Source organism: Canis lupus, chromosome 5 (assembly GCF_048164855.1).
Source record: "Canis lupus baileyi chromosome 5, mCanLup2.hap1, whole genome shotgun sequence".
Lineage (NCBI taxonomy): Eukaryota > Metazoa > Chordata > Mammalia > Carnivora > Canidae > Canis > Canis lupus.
The window spans coordinates 16,418,867-16,445,994 of record NC_132842.1 but is presented as its reverse complement, the minus strand read 5'-3'; the positions used below and the strand labels follow the sequence as shown (position 1 = coordinate 16,445,994).

The 27,128-nt window shown below is 37.5% G+C and overlaps 1 protein-coding gene and 1 long non-coding RNA gene across 8 annotated transcripts in view; one reads left to right on the top strand and one right to left on the bottom strand.

The window, feature by feature from the left end:
* Nucleotides 1–27,128, top strand: part of LOC140633267 (uncharacterized) — a 96,480-nt gene that overhangs the window by 55,420 nt on the left and 13,932 nt on the right. The gene's annotated exons all lie outside the window — the stretch shown is intronic.
* Nucleotides 11,227–27,128, bottom strand: part of MPP7 (MAGUK p55 scaffold protein 7) — a 307,798-nt gene continuing 291,896 nt past the window's right edge. For all 7 annotated transcript variants that reach the window (XM_072825570.1, XM_072825576.1, XM_072825574.1 and 4 more), the window contains 4 exons: nt 17,386–17,479; nt 16,243–16,351; nt 14,535–14,678; nt 11,227–14,111 (listed from right to left, as the gene is read on the bottom strand). In XM_072825570.1, the coding sequence (XP_072681671.1) occupies nt 13,932–14,111; nt 14,535–14,678; nt 16,243–16,351; nt 17,386–17,479 (527 nt within the window). In that variant the 3' untranslated portion in view covers nt 11,227–13,931. The remainder of the gene's footprint in view (nt 14,112–14,534; nt 14,679–16,242; nt 16,352–17,385; nt 17,480–27,128) is intronic.

Genomic DNA, 27,128 nt, shown 5'->3' with positions numbered 1-27,128 from the left:
AGCTTGTTTTTTGTTGTTGTTTAGCGTGGATTTTTAAAGATTACATATAAGTGAAATCATATGGATTTGTCTTTGTCTGACTTATTTCACTTAGCATAATATCCTCTAGGTCCATCTATGTTGTCACAAGTGAAAAGATCTCATCCTTTTTTATGGTTGAGTAATATTCCTGTGTGTGTGTGTCTGTGTGTGTGTGTACACGTAACCACATCACTGTTATATCCATTCATGTATTGATGGACGCTTTGGTTTCTTCTCTATCTTGGCTATTGTAAATAATGCTGCAGTAAACATAGAGGTACATATATTTTTTCAAACTAGTGTTTTCATGAAAATGATTTCATTGGGTTAATACCCAATAATGGAATTCCTGGACCATATAGCATTTCTATTTTTAATATTTTGAGGAGCCTCCATATTTCTTTCAACTACAGCTGCACTGATTTACAGTCCCATCAATAGTACTTAAGGGTTCCTTTCTTCCCCTATCCTTGTCTTTTTGATTCTGGTCATTTTTACAGATGTAAGGTGATATCTCATTGTGGTTTTCGTTTGTATTTCTATAGTGATTAGTGATGTTGAACATCTTTTCATGTGTCCTTTGGCCATCTGTATGTCTTCTTTGGAAAAATATATATGTGGGTCCTTTGCCCATTTTTAATTGGATTACTTGTGGGGTTTTTGCTGTTTGGTTGTATAAATTATTTACGTATTTTGGATATTAAACTCTTATCAGATATATCATTTGCAAATATCTTCTCCCATTTAGTAGATGGCATTTTTGTTTTGTTGATGGTTTACTTTGCTGTGCAAAAGCTTCTTATCTTGGTATAGTAACAATAATTTCTTTTTGCTTTAGTTTCCCTTGCCTGAGGAGGACATATCTAGAAAAATGTTGTTAAAACTGATGTCAAAGAACTTACTGCCTATGTTTCTCTTTAGGAGTTTTATGGTTTCTTCTCTCACATTTAGGTCTTTAATTTGTTTTGAGTTTATTTTTGTGTATGCTATAAGAAAGTGGTTCAGTTCCATTCTTTTGTATGTAGCTGTGCAGTTTTCCCAACACCATATATTGAAGAGACTGTTTCTTCCCCATTGTATATTCATGCCTCCTTTGTTGTAGATTAATGAGCCATATAAATGTGAGTGTATTTCTGAGCTTTCTAGTTTGTTCTATAAAACAGTTGTTTCTAGTTCTGTAAAAAAAAAAATGCTATTGGTATTTTGATAGGGATTACATTGAACCTGTAGACTGCTTTGAGTAGTGTGGACATTTTAACAATATTATTTCTCTCCATTTTTGTCATCTCCAATTTCTTTCATCAGTGTTTTATAGTTTTCCAAGGACAGGTCTTTCACTCCTTGGTTAAGCTTATACCAAGGTATTTTATTCTTTTTGGTGCAATTGTAAATGGAATGTCTTAATAACTCTGCTAGTTTGTTACTAGTGTTCAGAAACACAAGCGATTTCTGTATATCAATTTTGTGTCCTGTGTCTATTGAATTCATTTATTATTTCTAATGGTTTTTTGGTGGAGTGGTTAGGGTTTTCTATGTATAGTAGCCTATCATCTGCAAATAGAGCTTTATTTCTTCCTTATCAACTGAGATGCCTTTTATTTCTTTTTGCTGTAGCTAGGACTTCCAGTACTAAGTTGAATAAAAGTGGTGAGAGTGGACATCCCTGGGTTTGCTCTTGACCTTAGGGGAATAGTGCCTAGTTTTTCATCATTGATTGTGATGTTAGCTGTGGGGGTTTTTCATAATGGCCTTTATCATTTTGAGGTATGTTCCCTCTAAGTTCTCTTATTGAGAGTTTTTAATATGAACTGATGTTGAACTTATCAAATGCTTTTCTGCATCTGTTGAGATGATCATATGATTTTTATGGTTCCCAGAAGTGTTTTTAAGTTCAATCAATATGTCACAACATGGCATGTGGCAGCTGAGCAGAAAGACCACCTCTGATAAGTGAAAGAGACTAGTGGGAATGGCCTGAGTTACTCATGGATGCTGCTTTCCATTAGTACTTTCAGCAGCAAGTAAACAACCTAACAGAGCTTACATAAACCATCAGAACATTTATATTTTTTCTGCTTTATTGAAGTATAATTGACATATAACATTGTGTAAGTTTAGGGTATACAATGTCATGATTTAATACATGTATATATTGTGAGAGGATTATCACAATAAGGTTAGTTAACACTTCCAACAGCTCATATAATCACCTTCTTTTTGTGTATGTATTGTGATAAAATCTACTTCCAACAACAGTGTATTATGTACTTGAAAATTGTTAACTATCATCAATATGTTGTCCATTTGATCCCCAGAATTTATTCATAGTATAACTGGAAGTTTGTACCCTTGACCAGCATCTCCCCATTTCCCCTAACCCTTCAGCCCCTGGCAACTACCTTTCTACTTTTTGAGTTTGCCTTTTTAAGAATCCATATATAAATAAGAACATACACTTTATGCCTTTTTCTGATTTATTCCACTTAGTAAAAGTCCCTCAAAGTACATCCATGGTGTTGCAAAGGTAGAATTTCCTTCTTCTGTATAGCTTAACAATACTGTGTGTGTGCATTTCCATTCTTTATCCATTCATCTGTTCATGGATACTTAAGTTGTTTCCTTGTCTTGCCTACTATGGGTAATGCTGCAGTGAACATGGGAGTGCAGATACCTGAGGTAGTGATTTCATTTCTTTTATATATATACCTAGAAGTGGGATTGCTGGATTATATGGTAGTTCGTTTTTAATTTTGGGGGGAACCTCCATAGTGTTTTCCATAAGAGCTGCACCAGTAACATTCCCACCAACAGTCCATGAGAACCTTTATTGTGTATTTTGCAATTAGTGGAAGGAGGTCCCAAGATCAGTTCAACAGTTCAATGATATTTTGGATTTAGAATCTTTTTTCTACTTGGACATTCAACAAATTGGGCTTTATTATCATCTGGTTTAAGGTTGAGATTATGGCTGTCATATTGGCAAACATCACACAATAATTGAAGTATCTCAAACAGAAAGGATGGGGGTGGTACATAAAAGATCTTTTACCACATGCAGTTGTTTAATCTTTGACAAAGTAAATCAGGGGAACAATTCTTTTTTTTAAATAAGAAATTTATTTTTTTATTGCTGTTCAATTTGCCAACATACAGAATAACACCCAGTGCTCATCCAGTCGAGTGCCCCCCTCAGTGCCCATTACCCATTCACCCCAACCCCCTGCCCTCCTCCCCTTCCACCACCCCTAGTTCGTTTCCCAGAGTTAGGAGTCTTTATCTTCTGTCTCCCTTTCTGATATTTCCTACCTATTTCTTCTCCCTTCCCTTCTATTCCCTTTCACTATAATTTATATTCCCCAAATGAATGAGAACATATAATGTTTGTCCTCTGATTGACTTATTTCACTCAGCATAATACCCTCCGGTTCCATCCATGTTGAAGCAAATGGTGGGTATTTGTCATTTCTAATGGCTGAGGAATATTCCATTGTATACATAGACCACATCTTCTTTATCCATTCATCTTTCGATGGACACCGAGGCTCCTTCCACAGTTTGGCTATTGTGGACATTGCTGCTAGAAACATTGGGGTGCAGGTGTCCCAGCGTTTCACTGCATCTGTATCTTTGGGGTAAATCCCCAACAGTGCAATTGCTGGGTCGTAGGGCAGGTCTATTTTTAACTCTTTGAGGAACCTCCACACAGTTTCCCAGAGTGGCTGCACCAGTTTACATTCCCACCAACAGTGTAAGAGGGTTTCCTTTTCTCCGCATCATCTCCAACATTTGTGGTTTCCTGCCTTGTTAATTTTCCCCATTCTCACTGGTGTGACGTGGTATGTCATTGTGGTTTTGATTTGTATTTCCCTGATGGCAAGTGATGCAGAGCATTTTCTCATGTGCGTGTTGGCCATGTCTATGTCTTCCTCAGTGAGATTTCTGTTCATGTTTTTTTTTGCCCATTTCATGATTGGATTGTTTGTTTCTTTGGTGTTGAGTTTAATAAGTTCCTTATAGATCTTGGAAACTAGCCCTTTATGTGATACATTTGCAGTCATTTGCAAATATCTTCTCCCATTCTGTAGGTTGTCTTTTAGTTTTGTTGACTGTATCCTTTGCTGTGCAAAAGCTTCTTATCTTGATGAAGTCCCAATAGTTCATTTTTGCTTTTGTTTCTTTTGCCTTCATGGATGTATCTTGCAAGAAGTTACTGTGGCCAAGTTCAAAAAGGGTGTTGCCTGTGTTCTCCTCTAGGATTTTGATGGAATCTTGTCTCACATTTAGATCTTTCATCCATTTTGAGTTTATCTTGTGTATGGTGAAAGAGAGTGGTCTAGTTTCATTCTTCTGCATGTGGCTGTCCAATTTTCCCAGCACCATTTATTGAAGAGACTGTCCTTTTTCCAGTGGATAGTCTTTCCTGTTGTGTCAACTATTAGTTGACCATAAAGTTGAGGTTCCACTTCTGGATTCTCTATTCTGTTCCATTGATCTATGTGTCTGTTTTTGTGCCAGTACCATACTGTCTTGATGACCACAGCTTTGTAGTATAACCTGAAATCTGGCATTGTGATGCCCCCAGCTATAGTTTTATTTTTTAAAATTCCCCTGGCTATTCGGGGTCTTTTCTGATTCCACACAAATCTTAAAATAATTTGTTCTAACTCTCTGAAGAAAGTCCATGGTATTTTGATAGGGATTGCATTAAACGTGTAAATTGACCTGGGTAACATTGACATTTTCACAATATTAATTCTGCCAATCCATGAGCATGGAATATTTTTCCATCTCTTTGTGTCTCCCTCAATTTCTTTCAGAAGTGTTCTATAGTTTTTAGGATATAGATCCTTTACCTCTTTGGTTAGGTTTATTCCTAGGTATCTTATGCTTTGGGGTGCAATTGTAAATGGGATTAACTCCTTAATTTCTCTTTCTTCAGTCTCATTGTTAGTGTATAGAAATGCCACTGACTTCTGGGCATTGATTTTTTATCCTGCCACACTGGTAAATTGCTGTATGAGTTCTGGCAATCTTAGGGTGGAGACTTTTGGGTTTTCTATGTAGAGTATCATGTAATCGGCGAAGAGGGAGAGTTTGACTCTTCTTTGCCAATTCGAATGCCTTTAATGTCTTTTTGTTGTCTGATTGCTGAGGCTAGGACTTCCAGTACTATGTTGAATAGCAGTGGTGAGAGTGGACATCCCTGTCTTGTTCCTGATCTTAGGGGAAAGGCTCCCAGTGCTTCCCCATTGAGAACGATATTTGCTGTGGGCTTTTTGTTGATGGCTTTTAAGATGTTGAGGAATGTTCCCTCTATCCCTAAACTCTGAGGAGTTTTGATCAGGAATTGATGCTGTATTTTGTCAAATGCTTTCTCTGCATCTAATGAGAGGATCATATCGTTCTTGGTTTTTCTCTTGCTGATATGATGAATCACATTGATTGTTTTACGAGTGTTGAGCCAGCCTTGTGTCCCGGGAATAAATCCTACTTGGTCATGGTGAATAATTTTCTTAATGTATTGTTGGATCCTATTGGCTAGTATCTTGTTGAGAATTTTTGCATCCATGTTCATCAGGGATATTGGTCTGTAATTCTCCTTTTTGGTGGGGTCTTTGTCTGGTTTTGGAATTAAGGTGATGCTGGCTTCATAGAACGAATTTGGAAGTACTCCATCTCTTTCTATCTTTTCGAACAGCTTTAGTAGAATAGGTATGGTTTCTTCTTTAAACGTTTGATAGAGTTCCCCTGGGAAGCCATCTGGCCCAGGACTCTTGTGTCTTGGGAGGTTTTTGATGACTGCGTCAGTTTACTCCCTGGTTATTGGCCTGTTCAGGTTTTTTATTTCTTCCTGTTCCAGTTTTGGTAGTTTGTGGCTTTCCAGAAATGTGTCCATTTCTTCTAGAGTGCCTAATTTATTGGCGTATAGCTGTTCATAATATGTTTTTAAAATCGTTTGTATTTCTTTGGTGTTGGTAGTGATCTCTCCTTTCTCATTCATGATTTTATTAATTTGAGTCTTCTCTCTCTTCTTTTTAATAAGGCTGGCTAATGGTTTATCTATCTTTTTAATTCTTTCAAAGAACCAACTCCTGGTTTTGTTGATCTGTTCCACAGTTCTTCTGGTCTCGATTTCGTTGAGTTCTGCTCAAATATTTATTAACTCTCTTTTTCTGCATGGTGTAGGATTTATTTGTTGTTTTCCTCTAGCTCCTTTAGGTGTAGGGTTAGCTTTTGTACGTGAGTTCTTTCCAGTTTTTGAATGGAGGCTTGTATTGCAATGTATTTCCCCCTCAGGACTGCTTTTGCTGCATCCCAAAGATTTTGAACGGTTGTATCTTCATTCTCATTAGTTTCCATGAATCTTTTTAATTCTTCCTTAATTTCCTGGTTGACCCTTTCATCTTTTAGCAGGATGGTCCTTAACCTCCAAGTGTTTGAAGACCTTCCAAACTTCTTGTTGTGATTTAGTTCTAATTTCAAGGCATTATGGTCTGAGAATATGCAGGGGACGATCCCAGTCTTTTGGTATCGGTTCAGACCCTATTTGTGACCCAGTTTGTGGTCTATTCTGGAGAAAGTTCCATGTGCACTCGAGAAGAATGTATATTCAGTTGAGTTTGGATGTAAAGTTCTGTAGATATCTGTGAAATCCATCTGGTCCAGTGTATCATTTAAAGCCATTGTTTCTTTGGAGATGTTGTGTTTAGAAGACCTATCGAGTGTAGAAAGAGCTAGATTGAAGTCACCAAGTATAAGTGTATTATTATCTAAGTATTTCTTAACTTTGGTTATTAATTGATTGATATATTTGGCAGCTCCCACATTCGGGGCATATATATTGAGGATTGTTAAGTCCTCTTGTTGGATAGATCCTTTAAGTATGATATAGTGTCCCTCTTCATCTCTCACTACAGTCTTCGGGGTAAATTTTAGTTTATCTGATATAAGGATGGCTACCCCTGCTTTCTTTTGAGGACCATTGGAATGGTAAATGATTCTCCAACCTTTTATTTTCAGGCTGTAGGTGTCCTTCTGTCTAAAATGAGTCTCTTGTAGACAGCAAATAGATGGGTCCTGCTTTTTTATCCAGTCTGAAACCCTGCGCCTTTTGTTGGGGTCATTAAGCCCATTCACGTTCAGAGTTACTATTGAAAGAAATGAGTTTAGTGTCATCATGATATCTAATCAGTCCCTGTTTTTGTGGATTGTTCCATTGGACTTCTTCTTAAAGGGGAATTTTGAGAGTCCCCCTTAAAATTTCTTGTAGAGCTGGTTTGGAGGTCACATATTCTTTCAGTTCCTGCCTGTCTTGGAAACTCTTTATCTCTCCTTCCATTTTGAATGAGAGCCTTGCTGGATAAAGTATTCTTGGTTGCATGTTCTTCTCATTTAGGGCCCTGAATATATCCTGCCAGCCCTTTCTGGCCTGCCAGGTCTCTGTGGAGAGGTCTGCTGTTACCCTAATACTCCTCCCCATAAAAGTCAGGAATTTCTTGTCTCTTGCTGCTTTAAGGATCTTCTCTTTATCTTTGGAATTTGCAAGCTTCACTATTAAATGTCGAGGTGTTGAACGGTTTTTATTGATTTTAGGGGGGGATCTCTCTATTTCCTGGATCTGAATGCCTGTTTCCCTTCCCAGATTAGGAAAGTTTTCAGCTAGATTTGTTCAAATACATATTCTGGCCCTCTGGCCCTTTCGGCACCCTCGGGAACCCCAATTAAATGTAGATTTTTCTTCCTCAGGCTGTCACTTATTTCCCTTAATCTATCCTTGTGATCTTTTGTTTGTCTCTTTTTTCCTCAGTTTCCCTCTTTGCCATCAACTTGTCTTCTATGTTACTCACTCGTTCTTCCACCTCGTTAACCCTCGTCGTTAGGACTTCTAGTTTGGATTGCATCTCATTCAATTGATTTTAATTTCTGCCTGATTGGATCTAAATTCTGCAGTCATGAAGTCTCTTGAGTCCTTTATGCTTTTTTCTAGAGCCACCAGTAGCTTTATAATAGTGCTTCTGAATTGGCTTTCTGACATTGAATTGTAATCCAAATTTTGTAAGTCTGTGGGAGAGAGGATTGGTTCTGATTCTTTGTTTTGATTTTTTTTTTTTTTTTTTTTTATGATAGTCACAGAGAGAGAGAGGCAGAGACACAGGCAGAGGGAGAAGCAGAGGGAGAAGCAGGCTCCATGCACCGGGAGCCTGATGTGGGATTCGATCCCGGGTCTCCAGGATCGCGCCCTGGGCCAAAGGCAGGCGCCAAACCGCTGCGCCACCCAGGGATCCCTGATTCTTTGTTTTGAGGTGAGGTTTTCCTTCTAGTCATTTTGCTCAGTGCAGAGTGGCCAAAAACTAGTTGTATTGGGAAAAGGAGAAAAAGAAAGAAGAGAAAGAAGGAAAGAAAAACGGAAGAAAAAAAAAAAGAGAAAGAAGAGAAAAAAAGAAAAAGAAAAAAAGGGGGGAAGCAAACAGAAATCAAAAAGCAAAAAAAAAAAAAAAAAAAAGAAAGAAAGAAAAAAACAAACAAGGGGGAGTATCCTCTGATTCTGTATACTGTAAGTCCCTCGACTTCTCCAGACCCTAGCTGGTCTTCTGGGGGAGGGGCCTGTTGTGCTGATTTTCAGGTGTCAGCACTTGGGGGAGCTGCTCAGCCCCCCGCCTGGTGCAGGGCTCAGTGGGGGTTGTTTACCCCGTGAGACCCCTGGAGGAACAACCGCAGTGGCTGGGCCAGCTCTGCAGCCCTGGAGTCAGCCCCCGCAGTAGCCCCAGAGCTCTCCGTCTGCAGGGCCTGGAGGCTCCGGGGCGGGGCGCTGATCTGCTCAGCTGGGGCAGGAGCGTCCTCGCTGTCCTGGGCCCTCCCGGCCTCTGCCTGTCCCGGGGGGAGGCCGGATCCTGGGCTGTGTCCCCGGCGACCTGTGCTCCCGGCCTGCGCTGTTGGATTCGCTCCCGCCCCGCAGCCCCCTCCGCGGAGCCGCCCCCGAGCCCCTCCGAGCTGCTCCCGCCCCGCAGCCCCCTCCGCGGAGCCGCCGCCCGAGCCCCTCTGAGCTGCTCCGGGTCCCGCCGTGCGCGCTGCAGCCCTTAGGGAGCTCGGGGCACTCACCCGGGGCGCAGGTGTCTGTTAGTGTCCCCGGAGCCCGAGGGCATCCCTGCCCTCCTGGGTCCTGCTCCAGCTCCCCGCGAGCCCCTTTCCCCCGGGAAGGTCGGTGCAGCTCCTGCTTCTCCGGGACGGGGCTCTCCTGTCCTGGGGACACTCGCCCCGGCCTCAGCCCGGCTCCTCGCGGGGCCCCTCCCCCTTGGAGGCCTTTGTTTCTTTACTTCTTTTTCCCCGTCTTCCTACCTTGATAGAAGCGCCAACTCTTCTCACTGTAGCATTCCAGCTCTTCTCTCTCTAAATCTCAGGCCGAATTCGTAGATTTTCAGGATGGTTTGAAGGTTATCTAGGTCATTTGGTGGGGACAGGTGACTTGGGGACCCTACTCTTCCACCATCTTGCCCCTCCCTCTGGGTAGGGGAACAGCTCGTATTCACAGCTTCTCTGACAGACATTACATGGAATTGGGTAGCAAGACCACCAAATCAGATTAATCCCTGCAAGGTGGGAATTGTCTTGATCACTAAGGACCAGGACTCATGCATACTAAATAGAATTGCATATTATGCTATATAAGTATGCTTCTGATAATAGCCACTTTTTGTGGATTAACCTGTTCTTACAGGCCTAGGTACATCAAGTTATATCTGACTAAAGCAGCAGCATTTTGAGAAAATTATGGACTGTTAAAAAAAAAAAAAGGGTAAACCCTCGACAAATTACCAAATCTCTAGTTTCCAAGTCTGACTCAAGTTATAGCAACACCAGGAAGCATAGTGCTGAGAAAATAGTGTGGTTGTAGAGAGACAGACCTGATCTAAGCTGCGATTCCGGTACTTACCAATCTCGGCACCTTGGGCAAGGTGCTTAAGCCCTGCCTTTCACTTTTCTCAGTTGGAGCACGTGAAGATATTATCTTTCATGTAAAGGAGCTATGAAGATTAAATGAGATAGTGAATGGAAATCATATAGATGTTTGATGATTAGTAAGTACAGTTTGGTTGGCAGTTGGTGGTCTTGTGTTGGGGTATGTTGTAAGACAGTTATTAAAAAAACTACTTCCTGCCCTCGGGGAGCCAGTAAGGAAGGAAGCATTTGAAAAGGAAGCGTGGTAGCAGAAGAAAGGGCATTAATACAATTAAGGGACATCTCTTTCAAGTCGATACAAGTTCTATTGTGTACCAGTGGCTAAAAATAAAAATTTGTTCACTTCCCTATTGAGGATTACTTCATTAGGTTCTGACATATCACTTGGAAGTAATGGATGTTTTTTTACACAATAAAACCGTCATAGAAATTATTAGGAAACTTCCAGTGAATTTGCTGGTGGAGAACTGTTTATTCGGGGTGATTATTTATAGAGCTATTTTAAAATTGTGTGATGTGAGAATAATCACTGTAACACAGGAGTTCATAGTTCTTGAATACCTCTGTCCCAGGTTTTGTTCCAAGTACTTTCCATGGGTCAGTTCTTCCAGGCCTACAATGATCCCATGAGGTAAGCAGGATTATTAAGTCCATTTGCCTGATCAGAGAGGTTAAATGACTGTCTCAAGGTTGCAAAGCTGGTAAGAGACAAAACTAGGATTTGAACTCAGGAAATGTGGCTCCAGATCCCATGCTCCTGACTGCTACAGTCTATAGTCTTTCAATGGAAGCAGAGCTGGGGCTAATTCGCTCAACTGTTGAAGCAAGGACAATGCTAATTAGCTTGTGTATCTAAGCAGGTGGCAGTTTGTACTCATGTACAGCTAAATGAAAAAGTTTAGTTTTGCCTAACTGGAATTCAGGAACAGGATGTGGATAACACCCTAATTCCCGATGCAGAGGAGTGGGATAAGGGATGATCCCATCACGGATGGGCCCGATCATCCAGCCCCCCTTTAGTGCTCCAGATCTTTAAATAGCTGTACTGTGTGTATCGGAGCAAGATTCATGAATTCCATCTCTTCAACAACTTTGTTGAAACCAAAAAATTATTTGAAACAAATATGAAGTTTTAGAGATGGCAAGTTCAAATAAACTACCTGGCATCAGAGTAGAAACCAGAATTTGCTCTACCATGGGAAACAATATCCTAAATACCCAAGTGCAGAAACAATGGTGCAGAAAATATACATGCAATTGGAAGATACTTTATTAAGATAAAAGATTTTCCATTACATTTAAATAGAAATCCTTACTAGTTGAAAAGAAAATAAATAATAGAAATCTAGATTCTTCAAGAAGCTTTTAATAACAGTTTTGTAAATCTATGAAGATTACATTTGTCAATTTTAAATTATTATGATTTAGATACATTCAATCATAATACGATACCAGGAATGTCAGCCTTAAGAACATCTGTATGAGTAAAACAATGGGAAAAAAAATATGACAGTTTCATCTTTTTATGTTTAACTGACTCTAATTTGGTTATCACAGGAATATAGAATTTCTTTCTCGATCTTGGATTTTAAATATATGGACTCAAAAATATAAACATTCCTCTTCTCTCAAATAGTGGCTGACACTGTTGGGAGCCGGCCAAACTAGTATAGTGGAGAGGGCTATGTGCATCTCCTTGCTGGAGGAGGAGGAGGTGGTCTCGGCGCAGAAGCAGAGTCCAGGGCCTTCTACAACAGTTAGCAATGAGCCCTTGGCGCTACCTTCCTTGCCTTCCTTGGTTTTAACCTAATCTCTAAACAGCAAAATGGCCGTGTAAATGTCACTTGGAAAGCCATATACCTAATCAAAGATTTCTCAAATTGCTAAGGTGCCCCTTCTCATTTAAAAACAAACATTGTTCAATTCTAGTATGAAAAGGGAGTAAGATCTGGACAGTTATATTTTTAAATACCCCATTGCCGCCAACAGCAAAAAGGGCTCTTTCCACCACATTATACTACCCTCTACCCCCACAGTAAAGAATCTGGACTGCCTAACTTATTCAGACAATTGCCTAGATGATTATATGTTTCCCAGTACTCTTTGTACAGGAAGTCTTGATTTATAGGAAATTTTTGTCAGTGTTTAAAGCGGAGTATATTCTACCCAAACTCTCCATGTAAGACTTCTATTTTCTTAGAGCAGCCATACAACTTTAAAGTATGGCTTTAGTATCAGTCTAGCAACCCTCTTCCTCACTCTTTTAAAAACTAAATTGCTTGCTATTGAGTTTATAAACTTAGAACTCACTGTTTTGATCATGTTAAGTAACATGTAGTCTGATTATTTTGGTATGAGTGTGTATCAAGGGCATTGCAGTAGTTTTTATCTCTGTTTCTAATATGAAATTTGACATGTCTAAAGGAAATCCAGTGGATAATGCTACCAAATATGCAGTGCACATAACAGACTTGTGGATCTATCTGTGTATGAACAAAGGTCAAATATTTACATGGAATGTTGACCCTGACTTATAAAACTATTTTAAATTATGACATCTTTACATACAATTTATTTTATGAATAGCTCCATTCGATAATTAAAAAAAATATGCCTTTCAAAGATTTCATAAATATATAAAATTTCACTACATTCTATTTTTCTTTAAACATGACATCTAAACTCTTTACAAATCAACAAAAATATTTTCTGTTTGAAAGTCACAGATGCAATGATTTTTGATTGGCAGGGTCTTACTGCATGCAAGAATGGCAAGACATGTTCTCTTATACAACTTAGGACATTTCTAATATCTTGAGCTATGTGATTTGTTTGCTGAAGTTCAGTAGTAACAAAGAAAAGAAAGCCCATCTAAATATTTACAAGAGTCTTTCTTAAAATTCTTTAAAAATGGCAAGATTAAGATGGTATCTGACCAGTGTTAAGAATTATTTTGATGATGAAGAGGAGGTATGTTAACATTACATGAAAAGTTTTCTAAAATACATCTTAGCGTGATTTAAATATATTATCATTTGCACATGTGAAAAATGATGACCTTTTAACTATCAATTAACAGTAAAACATCCACTTTTAGAATAGGAATCACATTCTTTTAACTTACTGGATGGTGACTCCAGAAATCCTGTCTCAGGATTTATAAATTAAAATGTCCTTTGTAGTCATTACTTGCCCCAAGATATCATCATCTTTACAAAGACTAATACCACAAAGATAGGCTTTTAGTTACATATGTAATCATTTTTAAAAGTCTATCTTCTCTCATTAAATATCTGAGCCACTGATATGTAGTCCTACGAGGCCTTTTCAAGATATAACATGAAGGCCACTTACTAAGGCAAATGTTTCATAATTCCTTTAAGAAAAAATTTTAAAGACACTCTGACTATATTATATATATGTAAGAAAAAGGTTGCGCTTTTAAAACAGTAAGAGGATGCCTTACTGTCAGCCTGGATGAATCTATAAAGCTGTCCTGCTTGCCTGGAGTGGCTCAAGGCTGCTAAGTTAATACCTTCAACTGTTAACGTGATGGAGAGGCTTTGTCTCAGACCACTAAAGCACTGAACTCCAGTATCAATTCTCTAGCTGTTTCTCTCTAAAAAGTCCAACCTCATCTTGGAGATATAGCTGTATATTAAGGACAACCAGAAGGTTCAAAGCTGTGCTCAAAATACAGTATTGTGCAAATTTTGATTTTGGATCTATAGTCAAATATTGTGTTTGAAATAAGGCTGGATAAAGATACAAACAAAACCAACATTCAGTTTTAAGCAGGATACACATCTACAACAGTGATCTAGATTAAAAAAAAAAAAACAAAAAAAAAAAAACAAAAAAACAAAAAACAAAACAAACAAACCCTACCACCAGAATGGTAACTGATTTCATCATGCACTCTATAAAAAGATGATCATGGGAATTTCCCTTAGTTATGAATGTAACCAGCTCACTGGGACCCAGTGGGCTTCTGTCTCTAATTTGTCAAAAGTTGTTTTTAGCTCATTGAATGCCACAGTGAGGTCATCATTTACTATAATTTTGTCAAAAAGATGACCATATTGATTTTCCATTATCTGTGCAGATTTAATCATGTCCTGAAAGTCTTCTTCCTGCAAAAGGAAGTATTAAAAAAAATTTGGTTAAACAGGCAATTATATCACTTTGCATGGATGCAGACATTTCCATACCTGGTTTATCAAATGCTATTCTGTATTTATTCTTTCAACCACAAATGAAAATGACCCTCTTGGACTGTAAGCTCTCAGAAGTCATAACTTCTAATGGTATCTCTCAGATCTGCTTGTAACTAAACTGCTCTGATAAAATCATGAATTTCACTCACTCATTACTGGGATGTTTCAATCAATATAATATGAAGATCTATTCATAGAAGCACAAAAAGCCATTACAGTGCAATTACTCAAACTGTATGTACCTAAATACAGTTATTTTATTGATTTTTGGATCACAGCATATACAACCATGTCTTTCTGAAGGTAGTAGTTACTGCATGTATGACTTATTGTACTTACTGTAAAAGGCTTTGCAGCACCTTGGTCATCTCTGCTTGAAATAATCTTTGCATTTTTTCTTGTCTCCCTCAAGCGCTCTATTGATGGAGGCTTTATAAATATCACGTAGGGCTTAAATTCTAAGGTCCTTAAATGCTTCACTGTCTGCAAGGAAGAAAATAAGTTTTCTTATATTTCTTCATAATGTCATGAGTGAATTTTCCAATAAAAATAAAATTTCTTTCAAAGGAGAAAATTCCTTAAAACTATCTAATAAGGCCAGTAGCTTCTTCAATATAGTGTTCAATCTGTTGTTGGCAATTAAATGTCATAAATACCCCTGAAAAGATGGAGAATATAACCTTTTAAAATGTTTTGAAATATATCATAATATTGAACAGAAGCAGATAAAAATATCATAAAACTGATTTTGAAATCAAATGCTCAAAAGATGCTATGAGTTAAATAACTATCTGTACGTGGAGGTCATCCAACCATCCCACATAAACCTCCTCCTGATCTCACATAGGAGTTTGTCATTCTGTCCTGTTTGTCATTCCATGGAGTGTACAATAAGGGCGAGCTTCCTGCTTTCCATGAAGCTTGTCAACATTCTCCCATCCAAATATTTTGTATTATTGACACTGTGCTTCTGAGGACTCATCTCCAGTCAAAGGGGGAATGGTAAGAGGGTGGGAGTTGAGGGAGACTCTTGACCTGTATGTCAGGGCTTCCCCAAAAATGTGAATACAAACCATAAACCTCCCTGAGAGGTTATGTAGGGGGGTAGGGGTGTGGCTGGAGGATATATACATTCAGGGGGCTAGTGAGGCTCTGTGGATGTATAGTTGGAACCCTACTGAGGGAGCTGGATATGACTAGACCCAAGGCGGCAGGGGGATGCTGTACCATCAGGAGTATCCTCCTCATCACTGGTGCCTAAGTTAAGGAGTCAGCTGCCCTACTGATTCTTGGGGCTCTTTTACTCCAGATTCATCCTCCTGAAGAGGAATGAAGGGCTTCTCCAAGTCATTCTGGCTCTTGGAGGTTGTACACCCATCGGTGGAGAGAGAATCTATGGCCCCTTGGGTAATAAGGAAAATGCTATGGGTTAGGTCTCTGCTGGAGGATGTGGTTCAGTAAGAATTGAATGGCTGTGTCCACTGGTATCTTTGGTCCAAAGTGTTCATAAGAGTTCCCAGGGTGCCAGCAAAGATTTACCTGACAGTTGCGAGAAGGATCTCATTCAGTACTGTTCCTATGAAATGCCCCACGGCTCTATGTAGGGGGTTTACACTTCTATGATATGTCAAGAATCCAAATGAAAGAAAGAGGGCCAAGAACCAAAATGTCCATTGTAAAAACTGCAGACACTTATAATAATACTTCACATTTAAGAATACATTATACATGTAGCAACATATTTTTTCAATAAGAACTATGCAGAAGAAATATCTAAGAGTCCTTGTACTTGGCAAACACAGAATATAAACCAGCGTGGCAAACAGATCTTGTGGCTTCCTCTCCTCCTCTTTTCTAATATTATGGACCTTTTTTCTCTTTCTCCAGAGACTTCTCAAATTACATTTAAATGCGTCTGTCATTAGGAAAGCCACATATATACCAAAAGTGAGTAGCCTTCAGATTTACCGCATATTTGAAAGGTTCACGTGATGTGTGGTAGCTCACATGGGCCAGGAGGGTATTGAATAGTTCATTGTTCACTTACGTGAGGCTGAACGTCCAACAAACAAACTTTGTTTTTAGCCAGGACAGACCGAACGGAGTCTATGCTTGTGCCGTAGTAGTTGTTTTTATATTCACCATATTCAATAAACCTGTAGGAAATCAGATCTGCATCAGAGCCATTTGCGAATTAATTATAGATATAAATGGAAAGACATAGCTCATATATATAAAAGATTTTTGCTGAACACGTAATTTTTTTTACTGTGTTCAATAAAATAAGTAGGGCCAAGTACTCCAGAATGTCAATTTTAAAAAATCTTTTATTTTACATTTTCAAATCAGTAACACTTGCTTGTATTACACTTAAGCAGAAAAAAAGTACTTCAGTCCAGCAGTACTGTTTTCCATCACTTCTGTTTCAGAACTAATGCAACGCAATAAAACAGTGACTAAGCCAAACAATAGAAACTACTGAAATTTCACTGCATGCTACAGAATAACCATGCTCAGCTTTAGAACTACAGGAGGAACTGGCTGGTGGCTAATGGAAGCAGGGCAGCCGGTTCCGTGCTATAAAAACACAATTGCTGTGGTGAACGTGGAAAAAAGCATTTGGATGTTTCAATAAAATCCCCAAATCCTGCATTAAAACACACATTGCTCCCTGACACCCTGAAATATTCATGCTTAAGCAAACGGAAGACCTGTGAGGTGGAGAATTAGAGCTGGCCAGAGGATATGGTACAAACAAGGTGATTAATGTTATTTTAAATTTTTGAAGAGCCAGTGAGGGAGAAAGGGGTGTGTGGAAGAGACTGTGGAACTAGGGATCTATTACATAGTTGTTAGTTTTTAAAATAAAATTCTATTCAAATTCTATGTTAAGATTCAATTAGTGGGGTGGAAAGAGGTCACAGTAATATGCCTGCAACATTCCCTCATTCTTCAAAATAATTCCTACACATTTATTTAACTTACCAGAAACATAGCAGCTCTAGGTTATTAAAAAAAATTACAGGTGAAGACTGGTAACACCTACTAACTGAATTATCACCTTTTTATCAGTTACAAATATTAAAAAACTTAAAATCTGTTTCAAATGGGAGGGAACCCTGGGTTCCCTAAAACTCAATAGAGAAGCACAGGCTTAAAAACAATAGTCACATAAAAACCTTCCACGTACTTGTTATTTTGTACATCTGTCTCGAACAAGTGCTTGGAAATGAAAATATATTCCACACCATCGCTTTCCTGGCTTCTTTTTGCTCTGGTCGTGTCTGCGATTTAATTAAAAAGAGTTTACAAAAGTCTACATCAGCTACCCTAAAGAAGATACTAAAAAAGAAATCATCATGTATTAAAGTATTTTTCATAAACCTAATTTAAACACTTATTAAAAAGCAAATTAGCTAATAAAATAAAAATTCAATAATTCAGATTTCTTACCAATATGAATACAATATTGATTTGAATGTGGATTCAAAATTAAATTGCATTGTCTGTGCTATTTTTTATTTCGAAGGTGCTTTAATATGTTAATTAAATAAAAATGGTATTTTAGCCCTTGAGAAAAAAACTCTTTTCTTTTGCAGATGAATGCTTATTATCATATTTACTGATCATTATTCATTGAAGCAAGTCTAATGCCTACTAGGTTGTAAGGTAAACCCTGAAATTATTTTACTGTCTTCCACACACAGCACATAGTGAGTATGCCATCAATGTTTTACTAACTGAATAAAGTCAAAGACCTTGATGTGCTATTCATTCCTCCTTTGGAAAATTATAAACACCTTCTTAGAATACTACTAAACTTCCAAACGTTCAGTAATGTTGCCCATTTGCTACTAAATTATAATGGAGCAGAAAATACAGGATTGACTATAAAAACATAACTAAACCTAAGGAGTTGCATTGCTGATATTGCAAGTGAAAAACTGACCATAGCACATTCTTCCTGTGAATTACAGTTAAAAACTCTGTGCCCAGACAACTATTTCAGCACTTTGAAAATAAATAAAGCAGGTAGACTGTGGAGAGGAATCAACCTGCATGGGGTAGAGTTTTACCTTTTATTTTTTTCTTAGCTTTGCCCAGAGGTTGGGAACATTTACAGAGTGTCATGGTGTTATGTGTGACTTAATTCCAGTAGGAGCCTTTTTGGGTGAAAAGAACCAAGAAAAAAGAAAAAAGCCCTTACAAATTGAAGAGTGTGGAGGTAATCCAGAAAGACTGGCAAAGATATTCTAATGCTGTGTAGGAACCAATATCATTTGAAGGATAGCCCCTGGGCTATAAACATGGAGCTAAGACTCAGGCTAACACTGCCAATGTTTTCAGACGTGAACTGTGATTAGAATATATAGGTTTCAGCCACCCTGTGAATAACAGCAGCACAGAACACTCCTAAACCAATGTAGAAAAGGCTTAGGAAATTGAGCTGAGATTTGAACTATGCACCCAAGTATCAGACTCACCTTTGAACTACATGTGACAGGGGAGACCCAAACCAGTGTAGCAAAAACTTAGGGAATTGAACTGAGATTTAAACCACAACTCACAGGGACACCTAGGTGGCTCAGTGGTTGAGTGTCTGTCTTCAAGATCAGGGTGTGATCCAGGGGCCTCGGGATCGAGTCCCGCATAGGGCTCCCCACAGGGAGCCTGCTTCTCCCTCTGCCTATGTCTCTGCCTCTGTTTGTCTTTCATGAATAAATAAAATCTAAAAAACACAAACCCACAACTCACAGAAAATGAGACAGAACTTAGAGTGAAAACATAAAATGGTGATAACTTGCTAAAAGGAAAACATTCTTCCAGAATGTTGACTCCCCTCCACAATCTTCCTGCTTTACTCATTTTCAAAGTGCTCAGATAGCTAACCTGCACCCAGAGTTTTTAGTTGTAATCAGCAGTAAGGACGGGCTATAGCCAGTTTTTCACTTGCCATATTGGCATTGCAACTCTGCAGGGTTTTTGTTTGTTAAGCAGGACCTAGAGTTGATACAACACTGGTGTAGCCAGAATGCAATTTAAAATTATTTAATATAAAAGAACCAAGAAATTATGACCAATTCTTAAGGGGAAAATGGAAGATGGCAACTTAGAATGACCCAGAGGTTAGAACTACCAGACAAAGGATTTAAGGCAACTACTTATAACTGTGTTTTATAAGGTAAAGAAAAACATGCCTGAAATGAATGAAAATATGAATTCTCAGAGAAATGGAAACTATAAAGAAGAACCAAATGGAAAGTTTAGAACAGAAATATACAATACTTAATAAAAACAAGTTGCTAGTTGGGCTCAGTAGCAGAATGGAGAGGACAGAGAAAAGAGCCAATGAACTTGAAGGCAGATCAATAGAAATTATAAAACCTGAGCACAAAGAAAAAAGATTGAAAAGGTATAAATGAAGCCCTAGGGACCTGTGTAATATATGTGTAATTTGGACGCCAGAGATGAAAAAGATATTGAAGCGCAAAAAAAAAAAAAAAAAAAAAAGTATTTGAAGAAAGAATGGCCCCAAACTGCTGCTAAAATTTGGTGAAAGGCATACATTTTACAATTTTCAGAAGCCCAAAAAATCTCAAATAGGATAAATTCATAGGAAAATCATGCCTAGACACTCGAAACTGAAGTATTAAGAACCAAAGATAAAGAAAAAAGTCTTGAAAGCATCTAGTAACAACCAATACAGTACACATGACGAGTAATGATTTCAGTGACTACAGATTTATTATAAATCCTAAAAACAAGAATTCAATGAAATAATATCTGAAGTGCTGAAAGAAAAGAACTTCACCCAAAATACCCTTCAGGAGAAAAAGGCAAAACAAACACCTTCTCAGAAGAAGAGAGACTAAAAGAACTCATCAACAGATCTGTTCTAAAATAATATTCAAGGAAGTTTTTAGGCTAAAAGGAAATGTTAAGAAGGATATTTGTATCTTCAAGGAATTAAGGAACAATAGAAAGAATAGTTGAATAGAAACAGAAGTCTATTTTTTCCTCTTATATTTCATATAATATATACATATATATATTTGTGTGTGTGTGTGTATATATATATGTAACTGATTTAAAAGTTATATTGTTATTTGGTAGAGTTTTCAATGTGTATGTTATGTATGCAAACATAATACATTTGTCAACTACCACAAAAAGGACTTGGGGAAAAGGGATTTATATGATTGCAAGGTTTCTATATTTTATGTGAAATGGCATGAAGTCAACTCTAAGTAGACTGTGAATAGTTAGGCATTAAGCATGTTGTAATCCCTAGAACAACCAGTAACAAGTAATGGAAAGACATATAAGCAGAGAGCCAATAGGTAAATTGAAATGGAACACTGAAAAACATTCAAATAATAATTTTAAAAAACAGTAGAAAACAGAAAGCAAAAAAATATATAAATAAATAAACAGAAAAACAGTTTAAATGTCATCACTTAAATAATTTAGTGTTAATTGGTTTATATACTCCAGATTAAAAGGCAAAGAGAATGGATGAAGAAGCAAGACCCTAGTTAGTACATACTGTCTATAAGAAAGACACATTAAATTTACACGAATAAGTTGAAAGCGAACAGATGGAAGATGGTGTATGTACCATGTAAACAGTAAGCATAAGGTGGCTACTTTGAATCGAATAAAAGAGACTTCAAGAAAAGGAGTATGACCAGAGATAAAGAAAACTGTTTCATAATGATAAAAGAAATTTAAAACAATTACATATCTGTACACACACAGAAAAACAAAACTTTAAAATATATGAAGCAAAAATTGGCTGTGTTAAATGAAGAAATGGACAAGCTCACAATCAGAATAGCTTTTACTGCCTCTTAACAACTGATAGAACTAGACAAAATACCAGTGAGACACAGGCTACACACCACCACCAGCCTCAGGGGTCTAATTTATACAGGTGTAACACTACATCCAATAACTGCAGGATAAACGTTCCTTTTAAGTGTACATTATACATTTGTCAAAAGGTAGATCATAGACTGGCCCATAAAAAGTCCCCCCAAATTTAAAAGAACCCAAATCATAAAGAGTAAATTCTCCTACCATAAAATAATGAAAAATCAATAATAAGATACCTAGAAAAACCTCAAATATCTTAAAATTAAGTAACACTTTCAAATAATTATGATTCAAAAATGAAAGAATAAAAGTGAGCAAATACTGTGAAGTATAGGGCAAGGAATATATACCCTATCAAAGTTATGGGATAGAGAGAACATAGCACATAACAGGAAACTTACACCTTTACATACTTCTGTTAGAAAAGAAGATCTAAAAGCAGTGACTGAAAGTTCATCTTAAAAACTGCTAGAAAGAAAAGATCAAAGTAAACTCAAGCCAAGGAGAAGAGAATAATAAATTCAAATTAACAAAATAGAAAAAAGACAATAAAAACAACAAAATTTTAAAATCTAATTACAGTGATTAGTAAAAAAAGAACAAAAATCACCACTATAAATAATGAAAAAGGAGTTATTACCAGAGATTCTATGGATACTAAAAAGGATTAGAGAATATTATATACTACTTTATGCCAACATAGTTGACAATTTAGACAACATGGATACATTTCTTAAAAGGTATAAAGAATCAAGATTGAAACAAGAGGAGCTGATATCTGAACAGCCCTGTATCTATTAAATCTATTTTTAAAAAGATTTTATTTATTTGAGAGAGAGCACGCACAGGCAGGGGGATGGCCAGAGGGAGAGGTGGGCTCCCTGCTAAGCACGGACTCTGACATAGAGGCTCAATCCCAGGACCCCAGGATCATGACCTGAGCCACAGGTAGATGCTTACCTGACTGAGCCAACCAGGTACCCCTAAATAAATCTGTTTTTTAAAACCTTCCCCCAAAGATTCCAGGCTTAGATGGCTACTGAAGTCTCTTCACCATTTAAGAATGAAATAACACAAATCCTACATTAATATTTTTTTGCATAAAGAGGAATCACTGCTTAATTCATTTTATGATATTAGCATAACCCTAATAGCAAAATCTAACAAAGACATTAGAAAACATTACAGACCAAACATAAATTTAGATGCAGAAGTCCTTAACAAAAATATTAGCAAGTCAAATTCAACAATACATAAAATTGTAAAAAGATATGAGATCTTTTTAAGATCTGTAAAAAGATATGAGGACCAAATAGAGTTTATCTCATGAATGAGAGGTAGGCCGAACATCTGAAAATCAACGGAATTCACCATATTAACAGAATGAAGAATCATACATGATCATTTCAATATATCCAGAACTAGCAGCAGAAAAAAATTCAACATCTATTCATGACATAAAGTCTCAGCAAACTAGGAATCACAGAGAATGCTCTCAAACAAATAATGGGGCTTCAATGAGTCATCATCCTTAATGGTAAAAGATGGGAGGTGATTTCCCTTGAGATCAGGAACAAGGCAAGTCTGCTAAATAACACAAAAAATAACTTGAAATGGATCAAGACCTAAATGTAAAATGAAAAACTATAAAACTTCTAGAAAAAGCAGAATGTCTTTGGGACTCTGAGAGAAAGGATTTTAGAGCACTGAAAGCACAAAACAGAAAATGATAAATGAGACTGTCAAAATGAAAAACTTTTTTTTAAAAGATTTTATTTATGTATTCATAGAGACACAGAGAGAGAGGCAGAGACACAATCAGAGGGGGAAGCAGGCTCCATGCAGAGAGCCCGACGTGGGACTCGATCCCGGGTCTCCAGGATCATGCCTCGGGCTGCAGGCGGCGCTAAACCGCTGAGCCACCCAGGCTGCCCAAACTTTCGGTTTTTTAAAAACACCATAAAGAAAATGAAAAGGTGGAAAAAGAAGACGTGATGTGTGTGTGTGTGTACACACACACACATATACATACGATGTAGTATTAGTCATCAGAAAGGACGAATACCCAACATTTGCTTCAACATGGATGGAACTGGAGGGTATTATGCTGTGAAGTAAGTCAACTGGAGACAGACAATCATCATATGGTTTCACTCATATGTAGAATATAAGAGTTAGTGAAAGGGATTATAAGGGAAAGGAGGGGAACCGAGTGGGGAAAAATTAGAGAGGAAGACAAACCATGATAAACTCCTAACTGGGAAACAAACAAAAGGTTGTAGAAGGGGAGATGGATAGAGAGATGGGGTAACTGGGTGACAGGCACTGAGGAGGGTGGGCACTTGATGGGATGAGCACTGGGTGTTATGCTGTATGTTGGCAAATTGAGTTTAAATAAATTTTTTTTTAAACCAACACCCCCCCCCCCAAAAAAAATGAAAAGGTGGAATGCCTATGTGGCTCAGTCTGTTATTGGCTCAGGTCATGATCTCAGGGTCCTGGGATTAAGCCCTATGACTCTGAAGCCCTTAGGATTCTCTCCCTCTGTCCCTCCCCCACCTCATACACACACTCTCTAAAAAGAAAAGATAATCTACAGACTGAGAAGAATATATGAGTAACACATTTATCATATAAGGGACACATATCCGGAATATATAAAGAATTCTTAAAACTCAGTGAGACAATGCAATTTTTAAAAATGGGCAGAATATTTGAATAGACCCTTCCTTGGAGATGCACAAATGAGTAGGTCCATGAAATGAAGCTCAACATCATTAGTTCAATGCAGATTGAAGTACAGTGAGATACAGCACACACACAGAGGCATACCTTGTTTTGTTGCACTCTGCTCTACTGTGCTTCACAGGTACTGTTTGTTGTTGTTTTGTTTTTAAAACAAATCGAAGGTTTGTGGCAAGTCTGTCAGTGCCATTTTTCCAACAGCATTTGCTCACTTTGTCTTTCTGTGGCACATTGTGGTAATTCTGCTGACCCTTCTAACTTTTTCATTATTACATTTGTAATGGTGATCTGTGATTTCTCATGTTACTATTGTAGCTGTTTTGGGATGCCATGAACTGTACCCAGACAGTGAACCTAATCAACAAATGTGTGTATGCTGACTGCTACACTGACCAGCATTTCCCTGATCTCTTCCCCTTTCCTCAGACCTCCCCATCTCCTAAGATACAACAATATTGAAATTAGGCCAATTCATAACCCTACAATGGCTTCTACATGTTCAAGTGAAAGGAAAAGTCCCACATTCTCACTTTAAATCAAGAGCTAGACATGATTAAGCTTAGTGAGGAAGGCATGTGGAAAGCTGAAAATGGCTGAATGCTCTTGCACCAGTCAAGTTGTGAATGCAAAGAAAAATTCTTGAAGGAGATTAAAAGTGCTACTCTAATGAGTGCACAAACAATAAGAAAGTGAAACAACCTTATTGTTGATATGGAGAAAGTTTGAGTGACCTGGAGAGAAGATTAAACCAGCCATGACATTCTCCTAAGCCAAAGCCTGACCCAGAACAAGGCCCTCATTCTCTTCAATTCTATGAAGGCTGATAGAGGTGAGGAAGCTACAGAAGAGAAGTCTGAAGCTAGCAGAGGCTGGTTCATGAGGGTTAAGGAAAGAAGCCATCTCCATAACAGAACAGTGCAAGGGAGACAGCAAGTGCTGGTGTAGAAACTGCAAGTGATCCAGAAAATCTAGCTAAGATCATTAATGAAGGGGCCTACACTAAGTAGATTTTCACTTAAATAAAATAGCCTTATATTGAAAGAAGATGCCCTCTGGGACTTTCATAGCTAGAGGGAAGTCAATGCCTCATTTCAAGTTTCAAAGGACAATCTGGCTCATTAGGGGAAAATGTAACTGATTACTTTAAGTTGAAGCCAGTGCTCATTGACTTTCTGAAAGTCCTAGCGCCCTTAAGAATTACACTAAATCAAAAAAAAAAAAAAAAAAAAAAAAAAAAAAAGAAAAAGAATTACACTAAATCTAATTTGCCTGTGTTCTATAAAAGGAACAACAAACCCAGGATGACAGCATATCTATTTACAACATGGTTTACTGGGTATTTTAAGCCCACTGTTCAAACCTAGTGCTCAGAAAGGTTCCTTTTAAAATATGACTGCTCATCAATAATGCACCTTGTCACCCAAGAGCTCTGATGGAGATATACAAGATTAATGTTATTTTCATGCCTGCTAATACAACATCCATTCCGAAGCCTGTGGATCAAGGAATAATTGTGACTTTCAATTCTTATTATTTAAGAAATACATTTTTGCAAGGCTATGGATAGTTGCCATAGATTTTGATTCCTCCAATGGTTTTAGGCAAAGTAAATTGAAAATGGACTTATGGAAAGACAACTTTCCTTTGAAAATGATTCACCATTCTAGATGCCATTAAGAACATTTATGATTCCTGAGAAGAGGTCAAAATATCAACATTAACAGTTTGGAAGAAGTTGACTCCAATCCTCATGGATGACTTTGAGGGGTTCAAGACTTGAGTGGAGGAATTAACTGTAGATGTGGTGGAAACAGCACAAGAATTAGAAGTGGAATCTGAAGATGTGACTGCATTACTGTCATCTTGTGATAAAACTTTAATGGTTGAGGAGATACTTCTTATGGATGAACAAAAAAAGTGGTTTCTTGAGATGAAATCTATTCCTGGTGAAGCTGCTGTGACGACTGTTGAAACGACAGCAGAAGATTTAGAATATTACACAAACTGAGTTGATAAAGAAGCACAATGTTTGAGAGGATTGAGTCCAATTTTGGAAGAAGTTCTGTGGGTAAAATGCTATCAAACAGCACTGCATAGTAGAGAGAAATAGTTCGTGAACAGATGAGTCTATTGATATGGTAGACTTCATTGTTGTCTTATTTTAAGAAGTTTCCACAGCCACCACTGCCTTCAGCAACTACTGCCCTGGTTGGTAAACAGTCTTTAACCTCAAGACAAGACCTTTCCCCCAGCAAAAAAGATGACGACTTGCTGAAAGCTCAAATGAGGATTGGCATTTTTTTAACAATAAAGTATTTTAAAATTAAGGTATGTACATTGTTTTTTTACACATGTTATTGCACACTTAAGAGACTACAGTATAAGCATAAATTTTATTTTTTTAAGAATAGTTTTTATATGTACTAGGAAACCAAAAAAATCATTTTGTCTGCTTTATTGCAATATTCACCTTATTGCGGTGGTCTGGAGCTGAACCCAGTAACATCCCTGAGATATTACAGATATGTCTGTATCATACTGAGAAAAATTTAAGAGGCTGACTATATACCAAATTGGCAAAGATGTAAAACAACTAGATCTTGCATACACTTCTAGTGGATTGTAAAATGGTATAATCATTCTGGAAAACAGTTTGGTAGGTTCTGAAAAATATGATCCAGCCATTCTACTACTACTTATTTATCCAACAGAAACAAAAACACATGTTCATCAGAATATTTAGATTATAGGTTTATCTGTAGTAACCCCAAATGGTGTGAAACCCTCAAGTATCCATCAACAGGTGAATGGATAAATAAATTATAGTATTTCTATACAATACAATGGAATGCCACTGAGCAATTAAAGGGGATGAACTGTTGATCTGTGAAACCACCTTGGTGAATCTCAAACTTATGCTAGATGAAATAAGCCAGGCAAAAAGAATTGGGAACATACTGTATAATTTTATTTATATAAAGTGCTAGATGATTCAAACTGATCTATAGTTTCAGAATGTAGATCCATGGTTGCCTGAGGCCAGGGGTAGAAGGATGGTTTATAAAAGGCATGGGGAAATTTTTTGAAGAGATGGAAATGTTCACTATATGTTGATTGTGGTAATGACTTCATGTGTGTACATTAAAACTCATCTAATTGTACATTTTAAATATGTGTGCTTATTTCAATTATATCTCAATAATGTATAAAAGGAAAACTGTGGGAAGTGGTGAAAAAAGTAACCCAATACAAAAAGTAATGGATTTATAAAACCCAGTTAGTTTAAATTACATCCAAAATTCTCATCGACTT